The sequence below is a fragment of the Anguilla rostrata genome, chromosome 14 (assembly GCF_018555375.3).
Source record: "Anguilla rostrata isolate EN2019 chromosome 14, ASM1855537v3, whole genome shotgun sequence".
NCBI lineage: Eukaryota > Metazoa > Chordata > Actinopteri > Anguilliformes > Anguillidae > Anguilla > Anguilla rostrata.
The window spans coordinates 6,237,549-6,250,426 of record NC_057946.1 but is presented as its reverse complement, the minus strand read 5'-3'; the positions used below and the strand labels follow the sequence as shown (position 1 = coordinate 6,250,426).

Below are 12,878 nucleotides of genomic sequence, written 5' to 3'. Positions count from 1 at the left end.
TGTGGTTGAGTGCTTTTCTGCACCTTCTTCCACAGAGAGCTAGCCTGAACACCCTCCAGCATGAGTGGTTCCGAGTGTCCAGTCAGAAGTCCGCCGTGCCAGCCATGGTGGAGGACTACATCTCCGCTTTCAAAGCCGTTTCGCCTGCCGTGCTTCGACACGTCGTCAACTTGGCCGACGGCAACGGCAACACGGCCCTTCACTACAGCGTGTCCCACTCCAACTTTGACGTCGTCAAGAAGCTGCTGGACGCAGGTATCGTAATGATTTCTCATTCTTCTCTGTCAAAGCAGACCTGAAATTGGAAGTAATTTACACCGCATCATGTACATTTTCTCATGACGTTGACAGACGTTGCCTCATGAACTGTTTAAGTTGTGGAAATACTTCCTAAAGAGCCCCTGCTGGGGCAGTAACCACTCTTCCTCTCCTCTTCGTCATGAGCGTGCTCTTAACGGTAGTCTTGGGCTTGTTGCAGATGCCTGCAATGTCAATCAGCAGAACAAGGCGGGCTACACTCCCATCATGCTCGCTGCCCTGGCAGCAGTGGAGGCACCAAAGGACATGCAGATCGTGGAGGAGCTCTTCAGTAAAGGGGATGTAAATGCCAAAGCTAGTCAGGTGAGTGGCAGGAGTCACCTGCTTCCTGGGCAGAAGTGAATACTCACATAGTTACACAAGCAATTGTAATTATTTTAGGAATAGTATCACTTACTTTATGGTTTTATACAAATGTTGTCTGTATAAAACAATGACTTGTCTTATGATTCTAGACTGGCATAAGTTACCTTACATCCAGCAGTTTAATGATGCTGCAAATTCTCTCACTGGTCAATGCTGTTAGCTAGGACTGGTCATATAACTCAGGTGAATGCACTCATCTTCTCTAGCATTGCACATTACTATCTGAGCCTCTGCTAAACAGGAAATGAGGGTGTATGATAACTGGCATTATCATATCAGTCATTATATTATAGATTTATTTGCATTTTTGTTTTCCTGTCTAAATCCTAGGTGCACTTTAGTTCAAGATTAGTTTGTTGGTTTTAAAGGGAATACGTTTGTTTTTATCAGCATCCCTCTTATCCTCTGTCCTGATGTGGCACAGTATAATGCTGTATTGCAGTTGTTGAAAGCACAAATGTATCCATACGTCAGTGAATAAAAGGTCTTACATTACACGCATTTAGCAGACGCTCTTATCCACAGCGACTTACATGACATGTTACAGAGCATTTACATTGCATCCATTTATACAACTGGATATACACTGAAGCAATGCAGGTTAGGTACCTTGCTCGAGAGTACAACGGCAGTGTCCAACCCAGGAATCAAACCTACAGTACAACCTTTAGGTTACAAGACCTATTACACCCATTATACTACACTGCCACCTTGCTTCAGGCTGGGTTCCCCCCCCATTGAGTAACTGTTGTGACCCCCCCAGGCTGGTCAGACGGGGCTCATGCTGGCGGTCAGTCACGGGCGGATGGAGATGGTCAAGGCCCTGCTGGCCTGCGGGGCGGACGTCAACATCCAGGACGACGAGGGCTCGACCGCCCTCATGTGTGCCAGCGAGCACGGCCACGTGGAGATGGTGAAGCTGCTGCTCGCCCAGGCCGGATGCGACGCCACCCTCTGCGACAACGTGAGTCCCCCATGTCCCTGTGACAACGAAAGGGGCAGCCAAAGCGACCCTTTTAGCGGGATTAGCTCACAGCGCACCGCAGGGTGTATTACTCCTCTTATTATCAGCTTGTATTCTACAGCGCATGCACGTTTTGAAATGTTTTACAAACAAACTCTTTTGGCATTTCCAGTACTTCACATGTATGAATAATTTGTGAACTTACCGTGTTTGAGTAATACGAGCAATGTTTACATTGTTGTTCTCGTGACAAGTCCAGTTAATTGCGCCGATTTTAAATGTTGGGTTGACAGCAGCTGTGCTCTTTGTATTACCAGGATGAGAGTAATGCCCTGTCCATTGCTCTTGAGGCTGGGCACAACGATATCGCCATGCTGCTGTACGCCCACGTGAACTTCTCCAAAGCCCAGTCCCCGGTATGAGTCTCCTTGCTCTTCAGATTCTTTACCCAGGTCTATTTTTCTCTGCCTTTGGGGTGACAGAAAAATTCACAGAATACAAGCATTGACTTGTCTTTTTTTGTGTGTGGATTGAAAAAGTGTGGCTTTTTCTTATTTGATATGATTCAATGATCACATGTGAATACAAATGTATAATTGTAAAAAATATATCACATATTGTCCATAATGCAATGGCACATTTTATTATATTAGGGACAGTATGGGGGGGGGGACTTTTTTACAGCACTGTACATTCAGAGACAAACGCTAGCGACACTGCTTTGAGAATGTTGCACTTGTTCTTAGGGGAAGGCAGCTTGCATATTTTGCGATTAAGCATTGTGTTGTGTTGTACTAGTAGTAGTACTAGTAGTTTAGTTTAATTCATTTTTTGCCCCCTCTCTACAGGGGACCCCTCGTCTTGGGAGAAAGGTGCCTCCGAGCCCCACTCGGAGGACTGCGTTTGAGTAGTGTGAACGCCCCCCCCCCCTCTTCCCCAGCTCCAGCTGCTGCTATTGGTTCATGTTAACCTGAACACAACTGAATGAATGTATTTACAAGCGGATATCTCTGTGCCTGAGCTCACCAGCATTTACCAACAGTAGAGGAAAGAAAGCATTGTGCTTATTCTAAATTGTTATTCGACTGGAAGTGTTCAATCTAGCTTTTACTTCACACACTTATATATGGAAAGTAGTTGGTCTGTGTTATCCTTCAGTATTGTTTCACTTTTTAATTGCCAATCAATACTGTCAGTAGAACCCATGTATATAAAGGAGATTTCAGATCCTGGAACGTACTGGTTAAAGGCAGTGTATTTTTTTTCTCTTTTGACTTTTTGTACAAATATAATTTCTCCTCTACCTGTCCTCTATATTTTGAGATGCAGAACCTCTTACCCAGGTGCCTTTGAATAATACAGTGATATGGATTGAATATATCTGATTTTCATATATGTATTCATATCTATATTGGATAAACTGTCTTTTGTAAAAGATCATTTATATCTATTTAAAAATCACTCTATTTGTATTATTTCAGATTCCCTAAATTAGGAGAAGTCTAATATTTATAAGTTAAGTAGATGATAGTTTTTAATGTATACACATATTTTATTTCACCATATAGACTGTATTTTAGAGCAATTACATGTGTAAATGTACCATTAATAAACTTTCTAAGCAGGTGCTTGTATTTAAATATCTTAAGTGCCTTGCAACTGCCATATAACAAAATAAAGTTCTCTGAATTGCCATGCGTGCTCTTTCATCCTACTTTAGAAAGTCATATTATATCATTATATTAGTGCTGCTCTTGCAAAGCCTGTTTGCCCTCTTTGCATATTGCTAATTTTTCAAACCATGTTTTCATACATGCATGGTGTCAGTAGTGTATAGTTCTCTGCCTCCATCTGCTGGTGTTAATTTGTATCTTAAACCATTCCATATGCTTTGAGTAGTTTCCGTTAAAATAAATAAAACTTTCTTTTGCAACTCGGCTGATTTGATTCTCCCACACTGTTGCGATCATAATAAGTCTTGAAGAATTATTTCAGTCACTAAATCCATAATGTCTTTTCAGTATTAAGATGAAAATGAATTTAGATGTCGAAGTGCACTTCTGTGTGGATTTCTTTTTTTTTTAAAGAGCCTTTTGGTGTTGTGCACCCAATTTTATCCAATGTAATAATTACAGACCAACACTGATGATGTTCGTGTCTGACAATACTGAATGCTTTTATTTTTGGATATTAGGTCAAAATGGGTGCTTACATATCCTCAAAGAATAATGGTTACTTGTGCATTACTGCCCTATATACAGTGATAGATCCTTGCTGTCTGTTTCTTCCGTAAAGTCAGGCAACCTATGCTTAGAAAAGGCTCTTTCTTCCACTGTGAGAGGAGGTTGTAAATATTTTTAATGTGCCGCATTCTACCTATCCTATTCCATCTACAGTTATCTTAGTTTTCATTATTATTATCCCTGTTATTGTTGCTACAAAACGTATTAACCTTCTGTTCAAATAGCGCAAATATTCCAGCACATCTGAACATTTGAAAGAAATTTTTAAAGGGACATGAAGCTAATTCTATTACAACTGAAATCGCCTCTTACACGCTTCTTCTCAAGTTACTTCTGCACCATTTGACATGGAATACGAAATACATCGGAATACTGCCATCTGGTGTTGTACGAGTTTTGTCGTTTGTTAGATGGTTGCCTAGTTCTTGCTAACACCGATTAGGCCTACTTTAGAAAACATTGTTATAACAAATGCATTCCAGGAGTCCAGGATAGCATTGCGTCAGAAATAATAATTTTGCCGTGCCCCATTCCCAATACTTTCTACATCTATAAATGTTTGATTATCCCTTCATGCGTTGTTGTGTTTTCGTGCTGTGTAAAAACAAATAACCAAATAATAATATAATGCTTTTAATTTGTTGCATTTAACTAAATTGGTTAAAGCGATGTGATGTTACAATGCTTGTTTTTTTATTTTTTATTTTATTTTATTGTGTAGGCGCTGTAGTGACAATGAATGCAGTGTGCTTATTTGAGAGTGGACTACCCTGAGTCTGAACGTCTCCCACGCGGTTTTGGTATTCGGAGACTGATCGCGCGCCAAAGTATTTCAAATTGCGCGAGGTGACTGGACAGCAGAATCGAGGAGTAAATGCAAGCTTGTTGCATTTTACATTGCAACATCTCCGTCACAGCATTAAAAGGGGAGACTGCAATCAGTTGATGCTGCGGAACTAGATTGGCATTCTTTTGTTTCATTTACTATTTTTGTCCAGTAGTTATTTTTTAACTCTAGAAAGTTAAGGGCCTTTTTTATAAGCTGCAACATCTAAGGTGGGTTTAACGCTTTTCATCGGAAATGAGCGACGACGAACAGGCCAAGCAGTCCATGGAATGTGCTGGATCCATGTCTTCTGGCAAAAAACCGCCGAGAATGCCTAAGTGTTCCCGTTGCAGAAACCATGGTTATGTGTCACCTTTGAAGGGACATAAACGATTTTGTAACTGGAGGGATTGTCTATGTCAGAAATGCAAATTGATCGCAGAACGGCAGAGGGTGATGGCGGCTCAGGTAAAGTCATTTAATCACGATCAGAATTCAGCATTTAATTGAATGTTGTACTTTTTAACTAACATGCAATCTCACAGTAATGCGTTTTTAAAAATAATTTTAAAGTTTGACATCTGAGTTCAAGTGGCTGTGCATTAGCTAGAGGTGTAATCTCTAAATCGATCACTATTAGCCATCTAGCTATCATACAAGCTAAATCCAATCAAGTCGATTTGTACTAGCTAGCTATTGGTTAATTGTTTTCTAGCAATCCTGCTCGCTAGCTACATTTTCTTGTTTGTTAGCTAGCTCGGTTGGTTACAAATGTCATTATTTACCATAACAATAAATATTTATTTTGCAAGGCAGAAAGTGGATACTATGTATATAACCAGCTAAGTAGTATTAGCAGGCTAACTCGCTGGTGTTGTGTTCGTACAATGAAACCTGCCGTTAGTGGCTTTATCTTACCCAAGAAGCCATGTACTGTCTTCAAATAGCTACAAGTTAGCTATATCTTGTTTCCAGCTAACTGAAATTATTTAGCGAGGTAGAAAAATAATTAGATCAGGTATTGCCTGTGAGAACAACAATGCCTTAATTTGTCTAGGAGCTTTTCAGAATGACACTTATTTATACGAACATATTTGTCTTTAAGTAAATGATATGAACGTTGCATCAAACAATAAATCAGCTTCTTCTTTTCTTTTTTAGTTTCTCCTTCATTTGGTATGTGATAAAAAAAAATCTAATATAAATTTGTTGTCTCTGCAAGACCCCAGAGTATTGAATTAAATTGAGAAAAAAAAAAACATTGCTTTCTGAACGCAGTGCAAATGTGACCTTTAAAAAGGTAAAAAATAAAATATTTATGCAGATCGCATTGTGTTTAGTATATTTAGCACATTTTATCAGGCTTTTTAAGGAAGTTTGGTCTTGAGCAGGTGCTGCACACATCTAATAGCCTGTCTCGTACCCTGAACCTCTCTCATATCCCCTGTTTCCAGGTGGCACTCCGCAGACAGCAGGCCCAAGAGGAGGAGATGGGCATCTGCAGTCCAGTCACCTTGTCCAGCACGGAGGTCATGGTGAAGAATGAAGCCACAGGTGACAGGGCTTGCTTCTTCTCCGCAGGGGAAAAGTCTCCCCCTCTCCAAAACAACGAAGCCACATCACCCTCTGCTACAGGTACTGTAGGTTTAATGGCACACAGTAGAACACAGAGTACTGTGTGCTCATAGAGAGAAGCGATAAGTCACTGCAAGATAAAGATTAGCAAAAACTTTACCTGTACATGATACCATATGCAGGGGTATTTACAGTGCTTGTGTTTGGGTTTCTCCCCCTAAATCTACATGTACACCACAAATAGTTGCAATTGGGCTAATTATATAAACATGGTGTTCAATATAAGGTAACTGGTGCATTTTCCCCTAAACACATTCACAGAAGAGAATTTACTGGTTGGGGAGTCTGTCAAAAAGAAATGCTAGTTCAGCAGTTTAATTTTTAAAAGGCTGTGCCTTTATTCAGGGGAGTTTCTACAGTTTACATTTCTACGTATTCATTTGAGCAGATACGTATTTACTGAAAGTCTTTTTGGTCATGTTTAGTTTACTACAGCACTGTCCAGGTGCCAAGCTGGCAACTCTTTAATGTAAAGTCCTCTCCCTTTATCTCTGTGCTATACTGCCCAGTATACCAACAACCACTAATACTCTTCTTCAATTTATTCTGATGCAAACTAACCTTACATATTTAAATACACAGGACTGCACTAAATCAGATCTGAAATGCAAATATTTTTAGTAGAAGAATTTGTTGTGGTCCTGGTGAAAAATTACAGTAGTCATGTTTGTAGTCAAGTTACAAACATGAGGTTAATATCAGTTTGTTTCTGTGGATCAAAGAAGCAACCATCAGCGTCTTGGGAATTATAAATAATGGAATCTGTAAATACATGTATGATGTGATTCCTGAAATACATGTGAACTCTTGTTTCTCTCCAAGACCCACTTATTCTCTCACCCTCATATGACAGAATAAGTCACAGATTTCAAGATTTTTCAAGCTCAAATGCAAGAAGTCAAGAATTAATTAATTGCAGATATAATCAAATTAATTAATTAAGTTAATTGCAGATATAATCAAAATAGAATAAATATTATTGAAATGTTTATTTTTTAATAATAGAACATTACTCTTGGTAAACTTAAACTCAAGCATCACAATGCTTACAGCACAGTGTCGTATCGACATATCACTTGAAAAGAATGGACTGAGTGAGAGTACGAAGGAGTTGTGGGAGCTGACCGTAATGAATGGGAGTCGAGTTTAAGAAGTTCTTCGATAAGTGACTGCTGATAAAGATTATCAGAAACAAGTTGTTTCCTGATTCTGTGTGCCAGTGAATGCCAGCCTGGTTATGGGCTGCTTAACTGACGTCATTTTAGATTTGGACACATTGTTTTATTCTGGTCCATTTATTCTCATGCATTTGTTTAATAACAGCCATGGGAATGCTTTTTCCATAGTTTTATCTATCGAAACAGGTAAATGCATAATGCTCACATGACAACTGTGTTTGAATTTGCTTTTGAGCTGCTGGCAGAGATCTGCCTCTGGCCCCAAAAACTTTCTGTGTTTTGTGTGGAAGTGCTTGAAACTCAGGCAGCGTTTCAAAAGTTTCCTTTCCACGCACAGCAAACCTTTCTGAAACACTACCAATATTTTACCAATAAGTTACAATGAAGCTAACAATTCTTTTTTTTTTAATGAAAATTTTATGGGCTTTTCAGCTTTATTAGACAGTGTAGTGTAGACTAGAGAAACAGAAAGAACGGGGAATAGCGGGAGAGACATGCGACAATGGTCGCGCGGTCGGACTCGAACCGCCAACGTCGCGGCTCGTAATGAGCATGTGGGCAGTGCTCTACAGGCTTCGCCAAGAGACACCCCCGAAACTAACAATTCTTGAGACACTTTTTCTTCCATACTGTCAGTGGTCGGATAGATTACTGTTTGAAATTAAACTTTACCGTTTGAAGTGCAATGAGTACCATTCCATTGTCGTTATGCATACATTTCCCAGAAGCATTGCTACGCGGGTTCTAAGATGAAAGGGCACAACAGAGCGGTCTTGTTCGTTGTATTGTGCATGCCAATATCATTTCAGTATGCTTTTAATTGTTTGCAGTAGGCTCATGCTGAGGAAGAAGTCAGGGGGAGACAGGGGAGATCTGTGAACATTTCATTATTGTGCTGTTGTCGTATCTGCAGGGAAGCGATTGCGCCGTGCCAGACTGAGCCATCTCTTGATCATTCCGTAGGTTTTGTGTGGTGGGAGAAACAGTGTGTTCCTGCCATTCAGATAGTGCTCTCAGGAGTGGAATACCACATGGGTCAAGGCTACTGCGGCGATGGCAGGTCCAGCGTTGGTGACAGAACTGTACAAAAGGAGCTCAGCACCCATTTATTTTGTGCTGACAAGAGCTAAGAGCACAGCTCATGACAGTCCGCATTAATATCTTGGAACACCGGGGTCAAATGCCAGGCACACCAACAAAGTTGTCTAACATTCACAAAATGGTTTTCTGTGAAACATGTCAAATACAGGACTGTACAATTATTGGGAACCTTTGACAGATTATTAATTTTACAGCTGGCCTTTTAGATACAGCTGATATAAAATGATTTGAGTTATTTTTTTTTAGTTGAAGTGGAACTGAATGCGTCTCTAATTTGGTCTTGTCAAGTGCTGTTGCATTATATCTGTCACCAGCAGATGGCATGTGCACATTCTACATTTGTAATAAGCAAGTTACCTTTTTGATCGTAGTCATGATAGTGATGCATTTAAGACTTGTCGAGTAAGAACTATTCAAAAAGACTGTTTTTTAAATTGATCAAAGCCTGTGTTACACACTTTCATTCAGGTTGTTGTGTTTTAAGCACATTTGAGATGGCATTTTTATAAACTGGTGTTGGATTCTTTAAGTTATTGTCAGAGACTTTCATACCTTATCCTATTACGGATTAAACAGTATCTTGGGGTATAGGGTCTTCTCCATGAAGTGAAGTTCAGTGGCTTCTGTTATTTTTCACTTGCCCGCGCAAACTTCATTTTTCATATGCACAGGTGAATATGTACTGGAACAATTACCCATTTTGAAGGTAGAAACAGTTCTTTGGCTGCTTTGCTACACTACTCAATGCTGCATTAGATCAGCAAACAGTGACTGTTAATTATTCTTGAGAGTAACAATTTTTGCTTTGAAGTATTTCCAGACACAAGTTCTGGAATTGTTATTGGCACATATGTTCTGTGATTCTTATTATGACTGAATGATAAATAATTTATCATAAGGGAAATGATGTAAGCATAATGGTGGCAGTTTCTCTCTGTGACTTGTTTAGAACAATAAATATACCAAAATACTGTTTTAATGTTATCCTCTCATAATGTTATCTCACAACCAAATGGGAACCTAGACTGAATTTACCCAGCATTCTTGAAATCTTAGCTGTGATGCTGAAATTTCTGTTAGTGTAAGGTTTAAGTGGATGGTGGTATGTTGAGCAGGAGAAACAACAAGATATGTGGTATATGCATATGTAAATGGCATAAAAAATACTATAAGATTATTCTGTTACTCCCTAGAGGAAATTGCATGGCAGCCGCAGTGACTTGTTCCTTTGTATTCCAGGGAACCGACCCGCCATGCCGTCCAGTCCCACGTCGGCCAGCAGGGGGCACCCTGAGGGTTCATCTGATCTGATGGTGGATGCATCCTACTACAACTTCTACCAGCCCTCCCGCTACCCTGCCTACTACAGCAACCTGTACAACTACCAGCAGTACCAGGTGCCCCAGAGAGCTCACTACCAGGCTAGCCCTCATGCGTTCTCACCTCATGCTGCCCTGGGCCCTAACATTACGTTATTAAATGCAGAGAAACCTTTGTGCCTTACATTACATTGCATTGCATTGCATTACATTACAGACAATTAGCAGACCCTCTTATCTGGAGCGACATATGTTACGTATGTTTTTACATTGCATCCGTTTATACAGCTGGATATATACTGAAGCAATTGCAGGTTAAGTACCTTGCTCAAGGGTACAATGGCGGTGTTCTACCTGGGAATCAAACCTGTGACCTTTAGGTTACAAGACCAGCTGTAACCGTTGGATTTATTTATTTATTGATTTATTAATTTTTACCTCCCAGACCATCTGCCTCTCTATGTGGGGGCAAAATCTGATCTAATAGTGGAAGATGGTATTTTCTGTATTCAGTAACCTCAATAACCCTTCATCTTGTTTCTTCTTAAAGGAGAGTCACAGTACAGTTACATAGGACTGTGATTATTTTTAAAAATTGCCTGTTATTGCAGATTTTTAAATTTGCTTTTGGATTTTATTTTTAAAAAACCTTCAGGGGTTTGAAATGTTTGAGGTTTTCCAGTTTCCACTTGTAAAACCGGGGGGCGGGTGGGGGGGGGGGGGGTTTATGATAAGCATGCTCTCTTCTGCTGTGATAAGTGTAAGATCCTGCTCTGCCTTAAATGAGAGCCAATTTGGGCAAAGTAGTTGTTTTAGCAATCAGTAAAACAGCAACATCTCTGCCCCTCCACCTTCAACCTCTACTACTCACCACAGACCCCCAGCTACTCACCCAAGGATTCAGACAGCCTTCTTTGACAAATCAGATTTGTTTTCTCCTAGCTCTACGCATGTTAATGGAGGCAGGTAGGTGATGACCATGAGCTCTGTGCTCACTCTTGCTCATTGTAGCCCATATTCTCTGAGAAGGGGGCGACGGCGCGTAGGATAGGGTGCGATCCACGTGCACTGCGGTCTGAGATTCATCTGAGCTCCCATCTGCCACCTCCCACTGCTGCGAGGGGGCTCTGCGCCGGCAGTGCAGGCGGAGAATGATAAAATAAGGGTGGCATAACCATGCACATGATCCAGACATCCGATGGTGCCAGATAAGGGCATTATTAATGAGGCAGTGTGCCGTGCACTGGAGTTTGAGCGCGGCATCTGGGCGAACGTCAGCACACTGTGCCCAGGAACGCATGCAGCACAGGCACCCAGGCATTTTTAGTGCTTTTTAAAGTACCTATCTGCGGTATTTAATACTTCTGTAAAGTAGAAATATCCACAAAGTAGAGTTTTGAACATCTGCTTGCTCACTTGTGATTTTGGAGCAATAATATTCAACCATTATGATCCAAAGTAATCCTTAACCAGGTTTCTGCTCTGCCAGTGTGCCTGCATGACTTGGATTATCCTCAGCTAGTTAAGTAATTTATTTTTCTTCATTCATGAGTACGTTTCCTGTACATTTAATCATTATGCACCATTATTGCATGTGCACAGCATGCAGTGTATTCTAAATGCCTGTTGTGGACTTGAAAGTTTTCGCCAATTAAGTATTTTGTTCTTGGACGTTTTTTCATAATACAGTACCTTCCTCAGGAACCTGCCATTGAGATGCATTGTTATGAGAACAGTGTGGCTTTGTGTTTCTGTGCACAGATGCCCAGCAGCGAGGGTCGCCTGTCGGGCCACAACGTGTCCCCGCAGTACCGGATGCACTCGTACACTCCGGCCTCCTACTAGCCAGGGCCGCAGCCGCGTGCCCCTCCCTGGAACTCCTCCGCCAGCGCAAGTGAGTGCCAGCGCCTGCTCAGCCTGCAACTTCCATCACCCTCGAGCTGTGCGCGCGCCTGCTCGCCTATCTCCCCCCAGCTCTGTCTGTCACGCGCCTCTCGGCTGCTAGCTTACCATCACCGACCGCTGTACAGCGCCTGCTCTCTCAGCCTAAGCTCCCACACCTCGAGCCCGTCACAGCGCCTGTGTCTCAGGCCTGTGCCTTATCCATCACCCTGGCTCTGTCTGTCAGCGCCCTGCTCTCAGCGCAAGCCTTATCCACATCACCCCTCGAGCTCTGTCTGTACAGCGCCCTGCTCTCTCAGGCCCTGCTAAGCCTTATCCACATCACCCCTCGAGCTCTGTCTGTACAGCGCCCTGCTCTCTCAGGCCCTGCTAAGCCTTATCCACATCACTCCTCGAGCTCTGTCTGTACAGCGGTCCAGTCTTTAACACTGAGTTACACATGCAAAGGAAGTTATTCATTTTCAGGCTTGGGGTGCACTTTGTGTTAATCTTAATAAAATATAGGAATACATGCCACTTTCTCTCAATAATTTACTGTTCAGAGAAAGTAGCATGGCCCTTTAAATGACCTCTCCTGCGTATTATGTCCTCAGACAAACTGCAGCAGAAGGCATGGCTACATGCTTTACTGTACCTCTTCACTGGGTGGGAAGGCGGTTGTGGGTCTGCTCTCCTGGTTCTGGTTGTTTATGAGTTTCCCTTGTCAGTCCCTGTTGTTTCACCGTGAGGGTCCCCCCCCCCTCACCTCATGAGGAGGGCTTGTCCTGCATCATTACGAGACAGAAGCGCTCGTGGGACGCGTGGTCTCGTCCACTAGTGAACTCTCCATTTGCTAGTCGCAATTCGCAAAAGTTGTGGGTGTTGTTGTTGGCAACTAAATGGCTTTGTCACCAGACCTGAAGACATTTAGAATGTCCTAAGCGACATTTAATTCTGTGGTATATGAAGTAAACATTTCACGGACAGGAAAAGAATGGCAGTAAACCAATAAGAAAACACAAAAACAACGAACACGTCCCTCTCATT

At 41.6% G+C, this 12,878-nt stretch overlaps 2 protein-coding genes across 5 annotated transcripts in view; both read left to right on the top strand.

The window, feature by feature from the left end:
* Window positions 1–3,341, top strand: part of LOC135238882 (KN motif and ankyrin repeat domain-containing protein 1-like) — a 45,894-nt gene extending 42,553 nt beyond the window's left edge. For all 4 annotated transcript variants that reach the window (XM_064307025.1, XM_064307024.1, XM_064307026.1 and 1 more), the window contains exons 8-12: window positions 36–255; window positions 479–621; window positions 1,448–1,648; window positions 1,966–2,064; window positions 2,497–3,341. In XM_064307025.1, the coding sequence (XP_064163095.1) occupies window positions 36–255; window positions 479–621; window positions 1,448–1,648; window positions 1,966–2,064; window positions 2,497–2,559 (726 nt within the window). In that variant the 3' untranslated portion in view covers window positions 2,560–3,341. The remainder of the gene's footprint in view (window positions 1–35; window positions 256–478; window positions 622–1,447; window positions 1,649–1,965; window positions 2,065–2,496) is intronic.
* Window positions 3,342–3,478: 137 nt separating this feature from the next.
* On the top strand, window positions 3,479–11,795 carry dmrt1 (doublesex and mab-3 related transcription factor 1). The gene is made up of 4 exons (XM_064307028.1): window positions 3,479–5,185; window positions 6,172–6,352; window positions 9,871–10,028; window positions 11,712–11,795. Exons 1-4 carry the CDS (start codon window positions 4,973–4,975, stop codon window positions 11,793–11,795), a joined length of 636 nt encoding a protein of 211 aa, XP_064163098.1. The 5' UTR covers window positions 3,479–4,972.
* The last annotated feature ends 1,083 nt before the right edge of the window (window positions 11,796–12,878 follow it).

What these genes read in the sequence shown, in the direction of transcription:
- dmrt1 (XM_064307028.1), top strand. Translation starts at nt 4,973, where the DNA reads ATGAGCGACGACGAACAGGCCAAGCAGTCCATGGAATGTGCTGGATCC. An exon ending in AGAGGGTGATGGCGGCTCAG is followed by an intron (nt 5,186 to 6,171) that starts GTAAAGTCATTT and finishes CCCTGTTTCCAG; the next exon opens with GTGGCACTCCGCAGACAGCA. An exon ending in CACATCACCCTCTGCTACAG is followed by an intron (nt 6,353 to 9,870) that starts GTACTGTAGGTT and finishes TTTGTATTCCAG; the next exon opens with GGAACCGACCCGCCATGCCG.